The 17,658-nt window shown below is 35.9% G+C and overlaps 1 protein-coding gene across 3 annotated transcripts in view; it reads right to left on the bottom strand.

The window, feature by feature from the left end:
* Nucleotides 1–239: 239 nt before the first annotated feature.
* Nucleotides 240–17,658, bottom strand: part of PPARA (peroxisome proliferator-activated receptor alpha) — a 36,545-nt gene continuing 19,126 nt past the window's right edge. The window contains exons 2-8 of one of the 3 annotated variants that reach the window (XM_010575290.1): nucleotides 16,703–16,781; nucleotides 16,077–16,321; nucleotides 13,230–13,390; nucleotides 11,716–11,854; nucleotides 8,970–9,172; nucleotides 5,591–6,038; nucleotides 240–3,880 (exon numbers count right to left, since the gene is read on the bottom strand). In XM_010575290.1, the coding sequence (XP_010573592.1) occupies nucleotides 3,633–3,880; nucleotides 5,591–6,038; nucleotides 8,970–9,172; nucleotides 11,716–11,854; nucleotides 13,230–13,390; nucleotides 16,077–16,284 (1,407 nt within the window). In that variant the 5' untranslated portion in view covers nucleotides 16,285–16,321; nucleotides 16,703–16,781 and the 3' untranslated portion in view covers nucleotides 240–3,632. Of the gene's footprint in view, nucleotides 3,886–5,590; nucleotides 6,039–8,969; nucleotides 9,173–11,715; nucleotides 11,855–13,229; nucleotides 13,391–16,076; nucleotides 16,322–16,702; nucleotides 16,782–17,658 lie in introns of all 3 variants that reach the window. The other 2 variants (XM_010575289.1, XM_010575291.1) reach the window with 2 other exon arrangements.

The following is a 17,658-nucleotide window of genomic DNA, read 5'->3' as shown; positions in this document are numbered from 1 at the left end:
AGAAAGATTCAATTTCTGTAAGTGGAAATATTCCTATCTATTGTCTGTCAATTTGTTTTTAAAAGTGGCATTCTGAAATTTAAAAAGGTACAAAGTATCTGATTTTTTTTTTAAATGGCAGTTCTGTGCTGTTACACTGAAGACATTTTCTTTAAAGAAAATATTTAAGAAGGACATTAAAATGAACAGATTTCCCTACCACTTGGCACAAAACGTTCCTTTTTTTTTTTCTTCCCCTTTGTCGAAGTACCTCGGGCATCCCAATAAATAAATAAAAAACCCCAAACAACCCTCAAAAAAAAAAAGAGTAAGCTGTAGGTTTGTTGAAAACTTAAGTCATACCATTGTTTCCTAGGATTCTTCTCTATCCATCTGTTGTCTCTTGTCTTAAGCTGTTTGTGGGTACCTGGTGGCTAACCAGAGTTGTTCAGTGCTATGACAATAAAATAACTTATGTTGATAGAATCAGATCAAAATTATACCTAACAAGCCAGTAAATCTTTAATAAATTTTTAAACCTAAAATCTGATCACTTTATTTCCCTCCATAGAATGGGTATTTTAAAATATTAGGTGATCTGTACAAGGTGGAGATGCTGAAGGCTCCTCAGTAATAGATCTCAAACTAGTTCAGATTCCAAACTTCTAAAAAAATGAACACAAATTGAGTCATTTTGAAATCTTAATTGGCAAAAGCCTGCTGCACTCACCTACTGAAGTAGCGAATATACTTCATTAAAAGTGTGATGTAGAAATTAAGAACTTCTTTTCCCCATTAACACTCGGGAAGTGAATTGTCTGCCCTGTGTCGTTCTTTGAAGAGACTGTGCGTATGTGCACAGTGCAGCAGTGTGGGCAGTGGAATCTATCCAGAATTTTAGGCTATGTTAACATCTTGTTCATATTTCTGTAATTCAGAGATGCATTCTTTCCTTTTTTTTTTTTTCATTAAAGGTCTGCAATTTAATTTAAAACAGAAATCAAACTTCAGTGTCCAAGGAGCTAGTAAAAACATGCTTGCTGGTTTTCAAATAACAAAACAAAATGGATCTGGAACAGGAAAAATGCAAATTATGTACTTTCCTAATGCCGATAATAGGAACCTGTTACAAGCAGCTGTTAATATAGCTAAACATTATGCCTTCCACTGAATAATGCTGGTTTCAATTCTTTATAGTTTTGCTGAGAATTTAAGTATTTATTATTAAATTTTCCATGTTTTTTAAAAGTTTCAGTAAAGTCTTTTAGCCACTTTTGAGAACAAGACCAGGAAAAATAGTTCTTGTCCACACCAACTGTATGATTTTCCTGAGAAACTTCAGTACACCCAAACTATGGAAGACAACCTTAAATTTGCCCTTTGCATAAATCTGAGCTTTGGGGGAAAAAATTTCAGCTTATACTTTCTTTAGAAGATAAACTTAAAACAGTTGGCTATTAGAGTTTCAGTATGCCATCACAGAATGGCTGATACTCTGACAATTTTTTTGAGTAAGCAGTATATTGCGTATCAATTATTTCAACGCTCTATGTCTTATGCCTAAACCCCACAGTTCCTTAGTGAGACATGGCTGACCTCAAGAATAAAGCAGCATCATTGCTAAAATCCTCTTGTTATTTCTGAGGGCATACTACGTACTGCTGTAAGCCACAAAAGACAACCTCATCACTTCTGTTTTCTGGTAAGACCAACGATCTTCTCTTAACGAAGTGTTAGAAGTAGCTGTAGCGTAAGGCTTATTCTTCCTGTTGCCGACTGGCGACAGGGATGGGGAGAGTTTTGTGCACATGCATTGTTTCTATCCTGCCCCAGCTGGTCACCAAATTTGAGGCCCACGCTTCAATAGTTTACACTAAATATATCTGACACTAAAACCTCTGCTAATGACCATTGCCTGGATAAATACCGAATTGCTTTTAAACCTGTAATTTATCCAGTATCTAGCCATGCCAGCAGGCCTGTAAAGAAACAAGCGTTGTGACTAAAGTAAGAATCATAGTGCGATGCTCTCACTTTATCAGTCTTACTTAATTCTTGCAGTGAAGGTTTAAGATTCTGAGGTCTTCAAACATGCTACAATAAAACAAGTACAAAGTGTCCTTCTGTGCCACTGAAAGCTTAACTATTGTGAAAATGCTAAGACTGGCTCCTGAGATCTTTGTGTTATGAAACAAATAGTGAAATAAAGAAATAATAATGTGAAGTTACCATATTATAAAAATGAAAAGAACACAAAATAGCACAGTGTCTTGCATGCAACTGACACTTTTGTGTAGTACTCTCTGATAAAAGATCCTGTAAAATGGCAAAGTCAAGCAGTTTCCTTATGGCTTATTTTGCATCAGGAATAAGTACTGTTGTAAAATCAGAGTTTGCTCTCAGGAACGTGATTGATAAACTTACTCTCAACTGTGCTCTCTTTCATAGTATTACACAATTGACATCTACAAACCCTGTTCTTGGTATCTGTCACCTTATCCACTATGGCTGTATGGACAAGAACAAAATTTGGTGAAATAATCTAGCTAATACTTCTATTGACAAGGCTGAAGAAGGAATAGAAATAAATATATCCAAGTGGATAATTGGAAAAAATGAAAGTGTATTAATCAGAAAAGTAACAGGTCCAAACAACTCCATACCACCAAGATACTTGTCAAGAAGGAAGGTGCCTTTCCTATACAATCATTTCTTCAGAGTAAGCTATCACTGCACTAGAATGCTGTGCACTTGAAATTCTTTTTTCTGGGCTAGTGTCAGATTTTTCAGTCTCTCCAAAACTCTCGCTAATTCAAAACAGTATTTTTAAGCCTAAGCTGCATCTTGAGCTATTAGAAGTTCTCCAAAATACACATGGTATGATATATTTTTCCCCAGGGACATTTTTGTATTTCCTTAAAACACTTTTGAAAAAAGGGATCCATTGCTTTATCAAATTTACTCTTCAACAAACACCTGAATAGAGCATCTCTGCTGTATTTTAGATAACTCTTCGGATTTTACTTCGTTTCATAAAAGAACCATCTTTTAAACGTGCTAATCCCAAGGTATACCAATGTAATACTGTATGAAGCTGTACTGCATTTCATGGAATTAAAGCAGCAGCGGATCAGAGGTCTTTCAAACTTTTTAGAAGTGTATGTACAGTAATATCCAACCATTTGATACACCTAGACTGAAAGAAGTGTTAGCTGGTTCTCAGCAACTACCATTAGCCAAAAGTGCATAATCTTTATGATTGTGCATAGACCTGGAAAGAATTTACTGAATTTGTTATATTAATTCTATAATGACTAAGCCAAGAGGAAATACAATTTTGTTCATTTCTGTTACTTAGCATTCTGATTTATTATACAAATATGTATTCCTTACCAATCTTCAAATTTCCAAATAAAAGAACCATTATAAGACACTTCATGAGCACTATGATCAGTATTTTTCTGTAGAACTCTTTCAAAAGAAGACAAAAGATCCCAAACCAAAAGAAGTGTAACACTCCAGTTACCCAGCTTTTAGATTTTTCATGCTCTGGGCTGAGTGAACAGCAGATAACTGTGCAAGTAGTTTTGCTCCCATCTGTTATTAGTATTGCTCTTGTCTTTAAATATTGTGGAAAAAAATACTAACAGTCCTTAATACATATCCCTGTAGATTTCCTGTAGTAAAGGGTGTAAATGTGCATCAGATTCAGTCTTCTTAATTATCTGAACAAGCTGAGCATGCTCTGTGACAAGTTGTCGGAGGTCAGCCATTTTTTGGAGAAGTTTAGGGAAGAGGAAGATGTCATCAGGATGGTTGGTTTGCAAGTGAAGTTTCAGTACATGCACAATGCTCTCCTGCATTTTTTCAATGTGTCCTACATTTACAAGACCAGGACGATCTGTTCTCAAAACAAACAAAAGAATACATGTCATAATTTTATAATTATTCTTTACAGTAGGCTACTTTATAGATTCTATATTGTAGGCTACAGTGTATATTTACATTATACACTGAGGGAAATGAGGCTCAAAATGAATCTTAAAAAGAGAAAAGAAAAAAAAAAGTAGTCTTCCATATCCCTTGGCCAAAGTTTTGTCAATGCCCACAGTTATTTGAGGAGAGATTTCATACTACTAAATACAACCCATGCTACAAAAGAAGAAAAACCCACACCACCCTCTCACCCCAAAAACCAGCAGAAGTAACCAGCCTAGGAATCCAGTTCTATATTCTGTATGTCCTGATAATAGAATCCAAACAGTAAGGACAGAAGAAAAAGCCTGTGGCTACTTCTAGAGTTCTTGAAGTTTGGTAGCAATACAGCAAGACATAAATAACAGGCTTTCACTCTTGGCTCCTGTATGTATATTTCCATAGCACAAGTTCTTGACAGGACATAGAGAAGCATCTATTAAGGATGTTTCACTCTTTCTAGTATATGATTTCATTTTCATGTAATACCTTCAAAGACTCTCCAGACCAAACTTCTCTGTAAGAAGTCTGGGACAACAGACTAAAAATGTTTCTTGAAAACTTAAGCTAGTTCCATGGAAGAGGATCGGGGGTGGGGATGGGACCAAACCCCAAAACATTTTGCCTGCAAAGAACTCTCTTGACTTTTGGAAACATCAAAATACCAACTTATTGTGCAAAAGTAATTCAAGATTTGATGGGAACTTACTGTCTAAACTAAAAATGAAGCTTTTGACAGTCTACAGATTGGCTGCATCCTCAGCAATTACCGGAAGAAAGATACAGAGCAGTGAAACATCCTATGAGTTTGGCAGAATGCAAAAAGGCAAGCGGGAGCAGTTGTTGGAACTTTCTTGATCTTTTATTTCCCGTTCTCAAAATGCTTATGGATAGTTTTGAATTTAACCTTAAATATGAATGTCCTTACTTTCTGGGTGAAAGAAAGGATTATAAATTTTTATTATATTTGTATTCCTTTACTCAAAGAGTTCAAACAATGGGCATTTAAAAAAAACAAACAAAAATCCCCATATCCTTAGGTACTATGAAATATTTTTTAAAAATACCATCAGCTGATATTTTTTTAATTAGCTAAGTAAGCTGTTTTTTTAAAACACCCTGTGACATTAAAATCGGAACACATCAACAGAGCTGTGCATTTGTGCAGAACTCATTACATGATGCAATCAGCAAGTGTCAAAGATAAGCAAAGCTATAATCTGCACCTGCCTCCAGTCTCATTGCATACTATTTTTCTGCCCATTTGGCAGATACAAGTACTGTTTCCAAGCCAGCCTTAAACATAAAAAAAAATAAAAATCCACTAAACCCCAAACAAAAAACCCACCAACACTCTTCACATCCCACTTTTAAAAACAGAGTAACTCGCCCTCTCTCTAAGGGAGGCTAAACAGTGATTCCAAGTAAGTCTACAATTCTGCAAAGCAAAATACAGGATCAAGACTGTTAACAGTTACACAGTATCTTCCATGAAACATGCTAAAAGGGCAAATGATATTGTTAGTGGTAGAACTGAATCTTCAAGAAATATATAAGCTTCTCGATTAAAATTATTAATTCACATGAAGAAAATTTTAAAATTTACTACCTTAAAGAACAAATATGTAATGCTTACCTCCACAGCAAATGATGGCAGCAACGAAAAGGGATATATCGCTATCATCCAATTCTAGTGCATTGAATTTCATTGCAAAATCAAATTTCGGCTCCATTATATCACAGAATGGCTTTCTCAGGCTTTTTAGGAACTCCCGGGTTATAAAACCGTTTCCATAGGCTACCAGCATCCCGTCCTTGTTCATCACAGATGCTAACATGGCAAATATGGCTTCATAAACTCCGTATTTTAAAAGTGTCACTTGATCATTCAAGTCAAGATTGGAGAAGCCAGGAATAGATTTGGCAAATTCGGTAAGTTCTGTGACGGTCTCTACAGATGTACACTGGCAGCAGTGGAAGATTCGAACTTCTGCTTCCTTGTTCTGAATTCCATTGGCTACTAATTTTGCCACCAGGGTCTTCTCTGCCATACACAAGGTATCCATATCATGTATAACAAATGGCTACAGAGAAAAAAAATACTAATTCAGTTACAAAATAATGGTTATTAATCATTGGTTTCCTAAAGAATAGGAATTTTGATAAACTTTAACTTTGACACTAATCAGTCTTCAACTATCAATAAACCTTGAGTTCTTTCACATTTCTGCATAAAGAGAAGCCATGTATTACAGAACTACAAACTGCAATATCTAAGAAAAAGTCTGCTCTGCAAACAACAATGCAAATATTAAAATGTAAATATGTATGACATTATCGTTAATCTAGTTTTATGTAGTAGTTATAGTGAAGATCCAGAAGTACTGTGCTTAGTATGCATATATCCATCTCAGAGCAAGTCTCAGAAGGTTCACAAAAGACTTGTATTACCTTCTCCAGAAGTCCAGGTTATTCTGCCTACACTCCTATCGATTCCTAAACTAACTACACTTGATGCACATCATGATGCTTTCCTGAAGTATCCTAGGGGGAATACAGACAGTCATTTAATTATAGGACAGCATATTTGCACAAGAATGTGAACCCTGTACTACTCTTGTGTTTTATTATAATGTTATTCATAGACTATGTCCCAGCTGATCTACCGCAGAAATTCAGCTCTTCTTTCTAGCTACAGTTAGTTCTAAGTCATCTCTAAACCCAGAATCCCACTAGAATGTCAGACAATACAAAATTTCAGCCTTGATCATGGTCTTTTCCATAACCCCCTTAGTTTAAAAAGGTATGTGCATCACAAACTGATGAGTCGATCTCTTAAAACATCATATAAAAAAAAGCATTCAGACCTCCTTAAGAACAATCAGAACTCAAAAATATTTTGATACATATCTGAAGAGCAGTAAACAAAAGAGACGACAATCCACTAAAGAAAAACAACAAAACCCAATGTTTCCCAGCCTACCAAAGTCATGGCAATTGACCTTGAACATAAATCGAGTTCCATAAATGCTAAGCAAAGCACCGTCCCTGTGCTGCTTTGCTCATCTCAGATTAAATATCATGAGGAACACTTGGTGTTCTGTTAGAAACTCATAGAATTCACGCATTTCACATAGAAAACATGCTGTTTTCCCACAGTTGTCCACTTTTTAAATGCTTATGCAACTACATATTCCATCTCACTTCAGTACTCAGAGTTATACAGAACAGAACTTTCTATGTGCATATGGATATGGGCAGACAGTGGCAAAGCAATAAACCCACCACATTTCTAAACCCTTTAAAAGATGTAGACTATCTTGTAAAACTTTTTGGAATTTATCATCATTTCACTATGCAGAAAATAGGTATGGCCAAGGACACAGGAGCTACATTTAAAAATGATACCTTGTCATCATGAAAAATGCTAGTTCATTCTGAAGTGAATTATAATCGTGACAAGAATTAGGATTCGCTGAAATCCGCTATTAACATGGTGTTCAGAAACAGATGGATTACTAATTACCACCAACAAACCCCTCTTTTTTTTTTTCTGTTAAAAAGTCAAAAGAAAATTAAAATGTTTGTTTTCCCAAGAGATGATGAAATATCTTAAAAAACTTATCCTCTCCCCTGCATATTGAAGAATGAGGAAGCAGCCTGTTTATAATGTACTAGGTCTGATTCCTCATTAATTTTTACTTGTAAATTCACCAAGATACGTGCAAGCCGCTTTTAGCTAGTCAATTGGATGACTATAATCTGAGAGCTTTGATCTCATGGAGGCAAATACAAAAATGAGGGTGCAGTGATCTAGAATCCCTGCATGTATGGTACATATTGTAACTTATGATTCTGACATGTGGTAACAAGCTTGAAAAGGATGTTATGCAGATACCTACTTGGTGAGGTGTTAAAGCATGGTATTTACTGTAGGCTTATGTCAGCTTGGACCCCAGAAAAAGTTCAAGCCTGTGCTTAATTTTAAACATCTCTTTAATCCAGTGAAAAAGACTGGGATTATTCATATGTCTCTCTTTTAATGTAGAAGTCTCCATGCTTGGCTAGACTAGACTATAATATGCCAAATTCCATAATTTAGAAGACAGCTTGCTTACAATTTTTATAAAACTCATCCCCACACTCGCATGGTTTTTATTATGGCATATGTAAAACCTCTTCCCTGCAAATTTTTACTGAAATTAAAATTGTTGGTAAAGTAAGATACTTATCTTCTACATATAATTAACATAAATCACAACAGAATTTTAAAAAATGTACATAAAGTGAAACAAGTCAGTCCTTACAATGGTTATACAATCTCATGTGCTACAAAACAAAAAGCAGTTGATAGCATTAGGTAGACCTTGGCTAAATTATCCTGAAAGAAAAATAGCCTCTACAGCATACGCGTCTTCACAACCTTGCTTGCTTCTCCCTTTCAAAGTAACCATACAGTAAAGACCAGGAAGGCTGGGTGAGGAAATGGCCAGAACTGTAAACAAAGAATTACAAATTCAAGTTTTCTTTCCCCTCCTGCCATTAATATTGTTGTGACTAAAACAAAAGTCATACAAAGCTCCTGTATACCCTAAAAGACAACAGTATTTATCCTGGCATTTGTGGCAGAAAAACATTATAATTTTTTTTTTCACCGTCATAATAGGAAATTAATTGTGAACCATTTCCCCCCACACACACCAAGAGGTATTCATATTCAGATGTCACTTTTTTTTTTTGTTAAGAACTAATTTTCCTTCCCTTGTGTGTCTACTATAATTTAAGGTTATGAGCTACCATTTACAAGTTAATCACCTGTTTTTCCTAAAGCTTCCTATTATTCTGATAGTGGCTAAAAGCAACCATATTTACTACAGGTATTCTTCTTACATATTTCATGTCTGTATTAGCATGATATTTATTTTCTAAAATATTTGCTTAAGAGTTTAACAAATTATTATAATCACCTTATGTACTTGCCAGCTTTACCTTAAAGTTACAGCAAAAGTACTTACTGGGTTGTTATTAGTTTTCCCTGCAAGGATGATTCTGGCTTTAACCTTGTTCATATTGAAGTTTTTCAGGTAAGCATCATGAATTCTTTTGGCAAGTGATTTAAGATCTGCCATTTCTGAATCTTCTACATAATTTTCACCTGTTAGAATTTCTGCTTTCAACTTGGCCTTCTCAGACCTTGGCATTCGTCCAAAACGTATTGCTGATGGGAAGACATAATTGTAAAACAAAAAACAAGTTATACAAAAACCTATGCCTTTTACCATTGCTGATTAGGGCAGTAAGACTTCCTGTCTAGAAGAATTGAGGTACAGGTAGTATCTTTATTATGATAAATGCATGAGTGAAAAAGTCTCATCCTTTCCAACATAGTGACTAATTATCAAGACAATATGCTAAACTGAAGGTAATTGGATGTTTCAAAACACAAACTGGTATTTGCAATGAGCTAGAACACATGCCTTTTTCCTTCTACATTACCTAAGTAGTTGTATTTTGTTTTCTCCTCATTGTGCTCTGCAACTCCCAGTGTGAAACTCAAAGTCCACCTTGGGAATTCTAAAAAACTGAGTAAACTCATGTCAGGAGCTTGGCAGAGAGCACATGCACCAGCTGGAGACCTGCCTGGGGAGTTCTTCTACAGGGAACACTGCAACGGAGTTGCGCCTGAATCCCATTGCTGAATCTGAACCTGCTGGGGCATTCACTTGTTTATGTGCTGAATGTTCGGTTCAACATATCTGTACTGTCTAGTGAGAACAAAACAGACCAGAGACCCACATTTATGCTCAAAGGCTATAGTCAAGAAAATCTCCTCCTAGGCCCAGCATTTTGTGCTTCTTTTTTCATTAGATTAGCCCTTCAAGACAGGAAAGGCTAAGAATAGATTTTGAGTATCCAATCTAGTCATAGGATATTCTTTTGAGAGGCAGGAGATGTGAGTTCAAAACACCACTGGGTATAGAGGTCTCCCAGTTCTTGGGCAAGTGGTCTTGCCATTTAGCAATAAAACAGGCATGTCCACATCCTCCTCCAGTTTCAGTTTAAAACTAAACCAGCTCCATTTTAAAAAGAGCCTTACCCTCTGATGGTGTGCAAGGTTTTGAGATGGCTGATACAGCTGGTTACTCTTACTGCATTTCAGCATCTAACCAGTGAGAGGACAGAACCTCACTGCTTAGACTAAGCAATTCAGAGCATGTGCAGAATTAGCCTTTCAACATGCCCAAGGAATTCTCTCATGACATAAGGAGGGGACTCTAGGTTTGATCTGAAATACAGTTTTGGACTTCGATGGAAGTCCAACATGGAAGGCCTGTTTGGAATCTGGTCATGGGTCTATTGGAAAAGTGGAAGAATATCTGCTCTAAACTGAAACTTACAGTTTTAAGGTCATGGCTCTAAATCTAGTTCTAGCTCTTTTCATTAGAAGTATCACCTGCAAGTTAGCAGTCATCTCCTTCCCCCACTGCCTTCCAAGTGTTTGCTGCAGTAAAACTGCTACTACTCCCTTCAGCTGGAGCACAGGTGTCCACAGCATTTTAGTAGGATGAAAGAGCTTCAAGTGAATGTTAATTCCTGACAACCAGCACAGCTCCCTGCTCAACATCCTGCCCCGAGAAGTTACTTTGTTGGCTGGCACACTCTTCCAAAGTCTGCCGCTTCAGGAAGGTTATCACCAGTCTTGCAGAGACTATCAACCTTCTCCCAATGGACCTTAACCTCAGTCAAGGTTCACCACAAGGGAGCCAGACTTCCCCAGAATCAGAAAGTCAACTCTCCCATCGTCTCTTGCTAGGACTCTAGACAACAATGTCACAGGCAGTTTCCCCAACCAAGTCCCCAAGCCAGCTATCTTGACTGCATAGTTTCCTTAGGAAGTTCTCCTAACCCACTGCTTTTCACCTAGCCCAGCATTTTCACCTACTTTTCACCTAATCCCAAATTGCACCTGCTCCCAAGTTTAGCCTTGACACTATCAGACCTACATAGGGAAAGCAAACTACTGTCACCTGGCCAACCAAAATGTGCTTTCTCATGGCTTGGCCTCTCCCTCTTTACCAAAGTTGCTTAGCAAGCTACATACTGCGCATAAAACTGCCTTGTGAGTTGAAATTGGCCTGTAAGCCACAGGCCTATCAGCCTTATCTTAAATCATTAACACAAATAATAACATAATTTTTAAACTGGATATCTAAACGCTCTGAGTTTTTACCACTCCATTTAACGAGCAACCTACCAGATTCCTTTTCCACAGTCAGCACGGATCTTTGCCCTCCCCCCACACTCCCTGAACCATCTGCCCAAGACCTGTTGCACTGTAATCTGAAAAATAATGAAGTCTGGTTTCCTACCAATTTCTGTCCTACATCATTCCCTTCCACAATGAGCTAGTTGTTCTCCTCCTACTCCTCTACAATCCCCTTGGTCAGAATTCATCCAGTACTGAAACTTGTTTCAATGGGAGTAATGGTGCCAAGTTCTGGGTGAAGAAAGCAACTAAATGAACATTCATACGGACAGACATCCAGCACAATTGTGTAGAGCTCATAACAGTACATTTGGCAGCTGTGTATCAACTACATTAACTACTCATTAGGGAAACTGGTGTCCCCTGCCACAATCTATACTGTAAAAATCTGAGGTTCAACCCATACGTATAAGCAAAAATGCTATCCAAGTGCCTGCTTCCAGAAGCAGGCTCTGGGTAGGAACAAACATATTATTAAGGGCACTCTTACCTACCATTATGTGACATTCCAACTGAAAGGCACTTTTGAAAACGACAGTATTGGCACTTATTACGATTTTTTTTCTGAATTTTGCAGTTGCGATCACATTTATCATAGATGAGTTTTAACCGAATTGTTCTTCTAAAAAAACCCTATAAAAAGTTTGAGAAAACAATATGTAATGTTAAAGAATATTGACTACTAAACTTCAATCATACAGGTAAATTTTTTTCTTTTATTGTTTATTGATGTCGCTAGCAAAACAATACGTGAAGTATAACCTGTCCAAAGGTAAGAATCTATGCAGTGAAGTGGTGTGTATGAAGGCATGTATAGAATGGAAAACATGAAAGAAGAGAGTAGCTCTCAGCCCCTCTTTCTTGGGAGAGGACCAAGCACCCAGAGCACCTGAGCAGATTTGCTCTTAAGGATTAAGCCAAACAGTCACATATTGCTTTTGTACGCATTCTCTCAGTGTCCTCTGTCAGAAATAACCTTCATCTTTCATATGTGTAAGTCACAAAACCACACAGATTTAACACACCTTTTCTTCAGCAAATGTGAGGGGTATGACAACACAGCACAGTGTATAGAAAAAGCCAAGGGCACAAAAATGAGCATTACAGAAAACCCTGTAATTCAACAGATCTTACCGTGATGTTTCGATAATGCAATGTAAGGTTAGTCTCATACTACAAAATCATAGGGTTAGCAAATTTGGAGACATGGCAACATTTTGCTTGACATGACATAACAACAGGTCGTTTAAGACTGTGGGACACAATTGACTATGAACTGGCTCCCCATCTCTAATAGATATTCTAGCATTATTCCGTAAGATTTATATTGGAATTATCATATTCTGACATTGTGCATGGAAGAAAAATGTATACATATACAATTATTTCTCTCACCTTACATTATAATGTAGAAAAAAATGGAAAACTAAAACATTAGAAGGAAAAAGAAAAGAATCTTATAATTCATGGGCCATATCATCCCCAAAATTATACATTAATGATAACATTACTTTGCTCCAGAGACGTGCACTGGCCCCAAAACTACAAGAGGTACAATAATAAGTGATTCAGGCAAAATGTGGTGGAGATGAGAAATTCAGGATTTGTTAGTGTTATAATGGAAATATAGCAAACTCTCATGCTTCTCACAGCAATACTCCCAACACAAATAAAACACTAGTGGAGCAAGTAGGCTTGGCTTTTAGTCACAGTTTAGTGTTTTAAGTTGTTTTAGTGTTTAAGTAACTATATCCAGAAAAGCAGCATTAAAATTATCATTATGAATTGCCCCTGCTTGATGAAGGTCTGGTATTGAGTTATGGTATCCAGTTATGGTACCTGAATGATTTATTTCAGAAAAAAGATGACAGATATGTTTATTATTTAAATAATTGTAACGGCTAGAATTATATTAATTAAACATTTATATAACAAATGTTTATCTTCATATAACCCTGTAAATAAAGCAACATGATTTAGGTTCTTAAAAAGAAAATTACGACTGTACCTTACAACCTTCACAAGCATGTACTCCGTAATGGTAGCCTGAGGCTTTATCCCCACAAATTCTACATTCAATGTTTAATGCTCCACTGGGTGATTCATCTATGCTACCTGGAGCTGTGGCAAAATTAATGGATGAAGGACTGGATGCTGGTGAAAGGGTGTCTAAAAGAAAAAGGAACACTTCATAAATACTATACTATCAAGATTGATACCATTTCTATACTAAATCCACACAAAAATGAGCTTATTCTAAAAAATAATCATGAGTTAATAGTCATTAAATGAACTAATAATTTGGCCATACGTGTTTGAAAAATAAGTAATATTTATATTAACAGTGCAAACACACACAACATACAGGGTGTACCCTGCTAATTTTGATGAGACATATAATGTCAACAAACAAAAAGCCTTACCAAAGTAACCCTGATAACAAGAACTAGAAGGCTGATAATGGTTCTTGAGGATTCAATAAATATGTGCCACACAAAATAAGAGCAAACCAAGCTTTTGGGGATTTTCCTGTATTCCATTTTTCACTTTGATTTTTTTTCCAAATCTTTCTCAATTTGATATGAACATGAAATTATTTTATCCCACAACTTAAAATAAGTAACTAAAAAGTACTGAATTAGTATTTCTTTTAAATCAAAGAAATTTTCTTAACCATAAAAATGCACATACATCGTCTTCACAAAGGACATAAATTTTAAACTGAAAAGCAGTATTCAACATATATCTACTGCTCAAGACAAATAGTACAAAATATAAAAAGAAAAAAAACCCACCACAATGAAATGGAACCCCCCCATGACTTCAGTTGAGTATCGCAACATCCGTTCAACCTGTCACTCGCTCTTTCCAGAAAGGTTACTAACAGCTCATCTTGCTGTTATATCTTCCATCTCTTGTGCTATAGTGTCGAGCATCATAGTATCTATTGCTATGATATGACAAGAGACATATTCCTAGCTCATGCTGAGTTACAGTTAAGATATACTTGAAGTCCCCTTGACTTTTGAAGAGTTACTCATAGTTTTAAATGACAATCTAAACTGAGGCCTAAAAAGCAGTTAGACAACTTCTGTCTCTAAAGAATTTTCTCAAAGTGAAAGCATGCTCCTGCACACTGGTAGAAAGGTCGAACAGGTATTAAAAGGAAGGTAACACAAATGTCTGCTTCTAAGATAATCCAGCAATAGAAGCCTTGCTTGGATATTTTACCTTTTCATTATAATGGGAAAAGCATTTCTGAATTGTTGTACAATGAAATACTCTCCAGACATTTTACTACTAGATGAACACGTTACAAAATTAACACATTCCAACTGTAATTATTTCAATTAATATTTCCACCTTATTTGAGGAAAATATTTTTCTGAGGCCAGAATTTCTTTTATCTTCCATCTTGCAACTTGCACCACAAGACTTCAGCAAATTGATGGGTGTGTTATTTTAACAGAAAGATTAAGAAACTCATGAATGTAGGTCAGCAAGTATTATGTTGGAAAAAGCCTTGGCATAGAACTCAGTCTGCATTGCCAGCACTGCCAAGCCCACAGGCATCAGAGTCATCAAGAACAGCCTAAAACCCAGGATTTTTTTAAAGTGTGATTCTCATTTCTTTTTACTTGCCTTATGGAATTTGAGCCTTAAAAGTTTACAGTTTCCATCTTCTCTAACAGCAAAACTAGAACGTTTTGCAATGAACACTCAATACTCAAATTAGAATTTGATGGTAGAAGCTGATCTAGATTACTGTAGGACTTGTACGCACACACACACACACACAATTAAAAAACCTCATGTCTTAGAAGGACTACGTTATAAACCCAGCACATAACAACTTTTCCTGTAGACGGCATCTCTCCAATGTGAAGGTCTGCAACCAAAAGGGACCCAAATCGTACTTCTACAAACATTCCTTTGGGCAATAGTGCCAAGAGGCAGGTCTCCCTTCTCCCTTCAATACTCACACTATTGATTTCAACCACTTCAGCACAGAGGCACACCTCAGTTGTATTACTGCAGTTTTAGTAAGGTAAAATAGTGATCACAGTCTGTGAATCAATTTAAAGTAAGAAACTCCCAAAACAAAACATAATGTAAAACAACCAGAAAGTTAATCATAAACTGCTTAAAATGTCTCTACTGCTATAGGATTTGTAAATTCATGGTTTCAAAAGGAATACCTTACTGACATTATTGCAGCGTCCCATACTACTGCAGTTATTTCCATTTTGAGCTCTCAAACAAAGCCTCTCACAAAGATCTTTTAACTAAAGACTGTGTAATGTATTAGCTCTCTGAGACTGTTACTTTAACCAGGGTAGGAGTCATTACCTGAACAATGCTAGTCTTGAGAAGGGGGAAAAAACAGCATGTTCAAAACATCAGTACACTAAAATATACTGGAATTCTAGGTGAGTTTTTAAGGGTTGGATTATAAACTTTTGGCAAACATTTCACAGTACTTTTCAAATAGACGTGATTTGAAGAAACTTTAAAAAATGGGGAATACCTTTAGTGCAATACTGTGACTTCTTATATGACTACAATACACAGTAACTTCTTTGCTAGTAATAGCAATTTTTAAAAGTTATTTTGAAAAAGGTGTTGATACTAATGATAATTTAAAACAGCAGCTTTACATTACAGTAATTTTTCTGTGACATTTTTCTACTAAATTAACTTTGGCCTTAAATATTTTAAGACCATGCTATGATCAGCTTATATATTTCTAGTGTCACTTAGTCATAAACAACAATTATCACATTTTAAAAGTTTTTAATTTCTATCACTATGTATTTATAAACAAAAGTTTTATGGTAAACTAAAACTCTCTTACCTGTTATAACTGATCCATCAGATGCTGGACCATTTCCCAGTGACTGGAACTCTGTTAAACTTAAAGCTCCAGAGCTATCATCACCTAGAGACCGAGAGAGGTCTTGAATGTTCTCCATATCTTGTAGGAACTCTCCAGATAAAGGGCTGCCTATATCATCCTCTTCCAAAGGAGTAAGGGGATAGAGCTGGTTTTCAGTGTCCACCATTTTGATCAAGTAGAGCAGTCACTTAAACTTCTTCACACTGGTGAAAGAATAATTAAAAAAACCCCTGTATTTACAGTATCAGAATATTACTTTTTAAAAAAATACTTCAATCAGTTACAGCACACTGAATACATGAATTATAATCCAATAGTGAAATAATACAACATTCTGTTCCTCTGGAAGCTTTATGCAACACGAATCATCAACAGGACATGGAAAAAAAAAAATCCCCAAAATACTTCAATATGAATTAAAGTTATGACAAGATCAATCTGTAGATTGTTGTTTTCTCTCCTTTGCTGATAAAAGTTATATATTGTGTTTCTATAGCAGGCATTATGCACTTCCCACCAAAATTTATAGAAAAATAACAAATATCAATATGCATACATACTATGTTTGAGCAGTCTTTGCTCACCTTATCTAACAGCTTTAGATACGCTGATTTGGTCCTCTGTTCTCATCCCTTTTAAATTTGTTTGATAGGTCTTATGACACTGCAGAGAACAAAATACTGTCTTATACTAAAATCTTTGTAGAAGTGGGCCAAACTAATACTTTTTGACCTACTTTGGTCAAAGAACACCTTCAGCAAATGTACTCCAGCATATATAATCCAATATATCTGTAATTCTTAGAGTTTGTTTTATTTCCTATAGTGAAATAAGTTTTTAAAGTTGCCTTCAAAACGAGCCACCAGAGTCATCAACTTTGAGTAACAGCACAGATTCCTAAGAAAACGTCGCAAATTTTAATTCTTCTTCTATTGACTTGTCAGGTAAGGAATTAGTAAATGTACTGCAGAATGTTACTACTGCTGCACAGATATACTTCTGCTAAAAGAAACTCATCTTCTACAATGAGTAACTAATACTTGTGTTACGCTCAGTATGCGTACAAACACATACTGCTGCAGTCTTGTCCATGCAATGAATATGCACGGGCAGTTAGAGAAGCTCTGACTGTTACTGTGGTTACCGCTCAACACTGGCCTTTGCAAAGAACATGCGTTCACTGCAGTTTATTGTGAAGCTTGAAACTGCCAATAGCTGGCTATTTGGGGATATACAATTGCTGATTTTACAACAGAACTGCTATGTTATGGTTAAAAAAAAAAATCTTCCTTGATGTTATTTAAAGTTTCAAATACCAACTACTTTGATTCCTACAACACTAAACATTTTATATCAAGAAATCAATCCTTTTCTTTGATTATCTGTGACAGACTCATCCTATGAAAATCAGGCATTTATTCTAGAGAAAAAAAATATTTTTTTTACTATGTAATTGACCAAAAGGGTACAGTTAAAAGTAATACAAAGTGCTGACTACTGCTTTACATACTAATGGCAAAAGACAGCCATCACTTGTATT

This window comes from Haliaeetus leucocephalus, unplaced genomic scaffold, assembly GCF_000737465.1.
Source record: "Haliaeetus leucocephalus isolate CR32 unplaced genomic scaffold, Haliaeetus_leucocephalus-4.0 Scaffold473, whole genome shotgun sequence".
NCBI lineage: Eukaryota > Metazoa > Chordata > Aves > Accipitriformes > Accipitridae > Haliaeetus > Haliaeetus leucocephalus.
The sequence above is the reverse complement of the archived record's forward strand: the minus strand, read 5'-3'. Positions and strand labels throughout refer to the sequence as shown.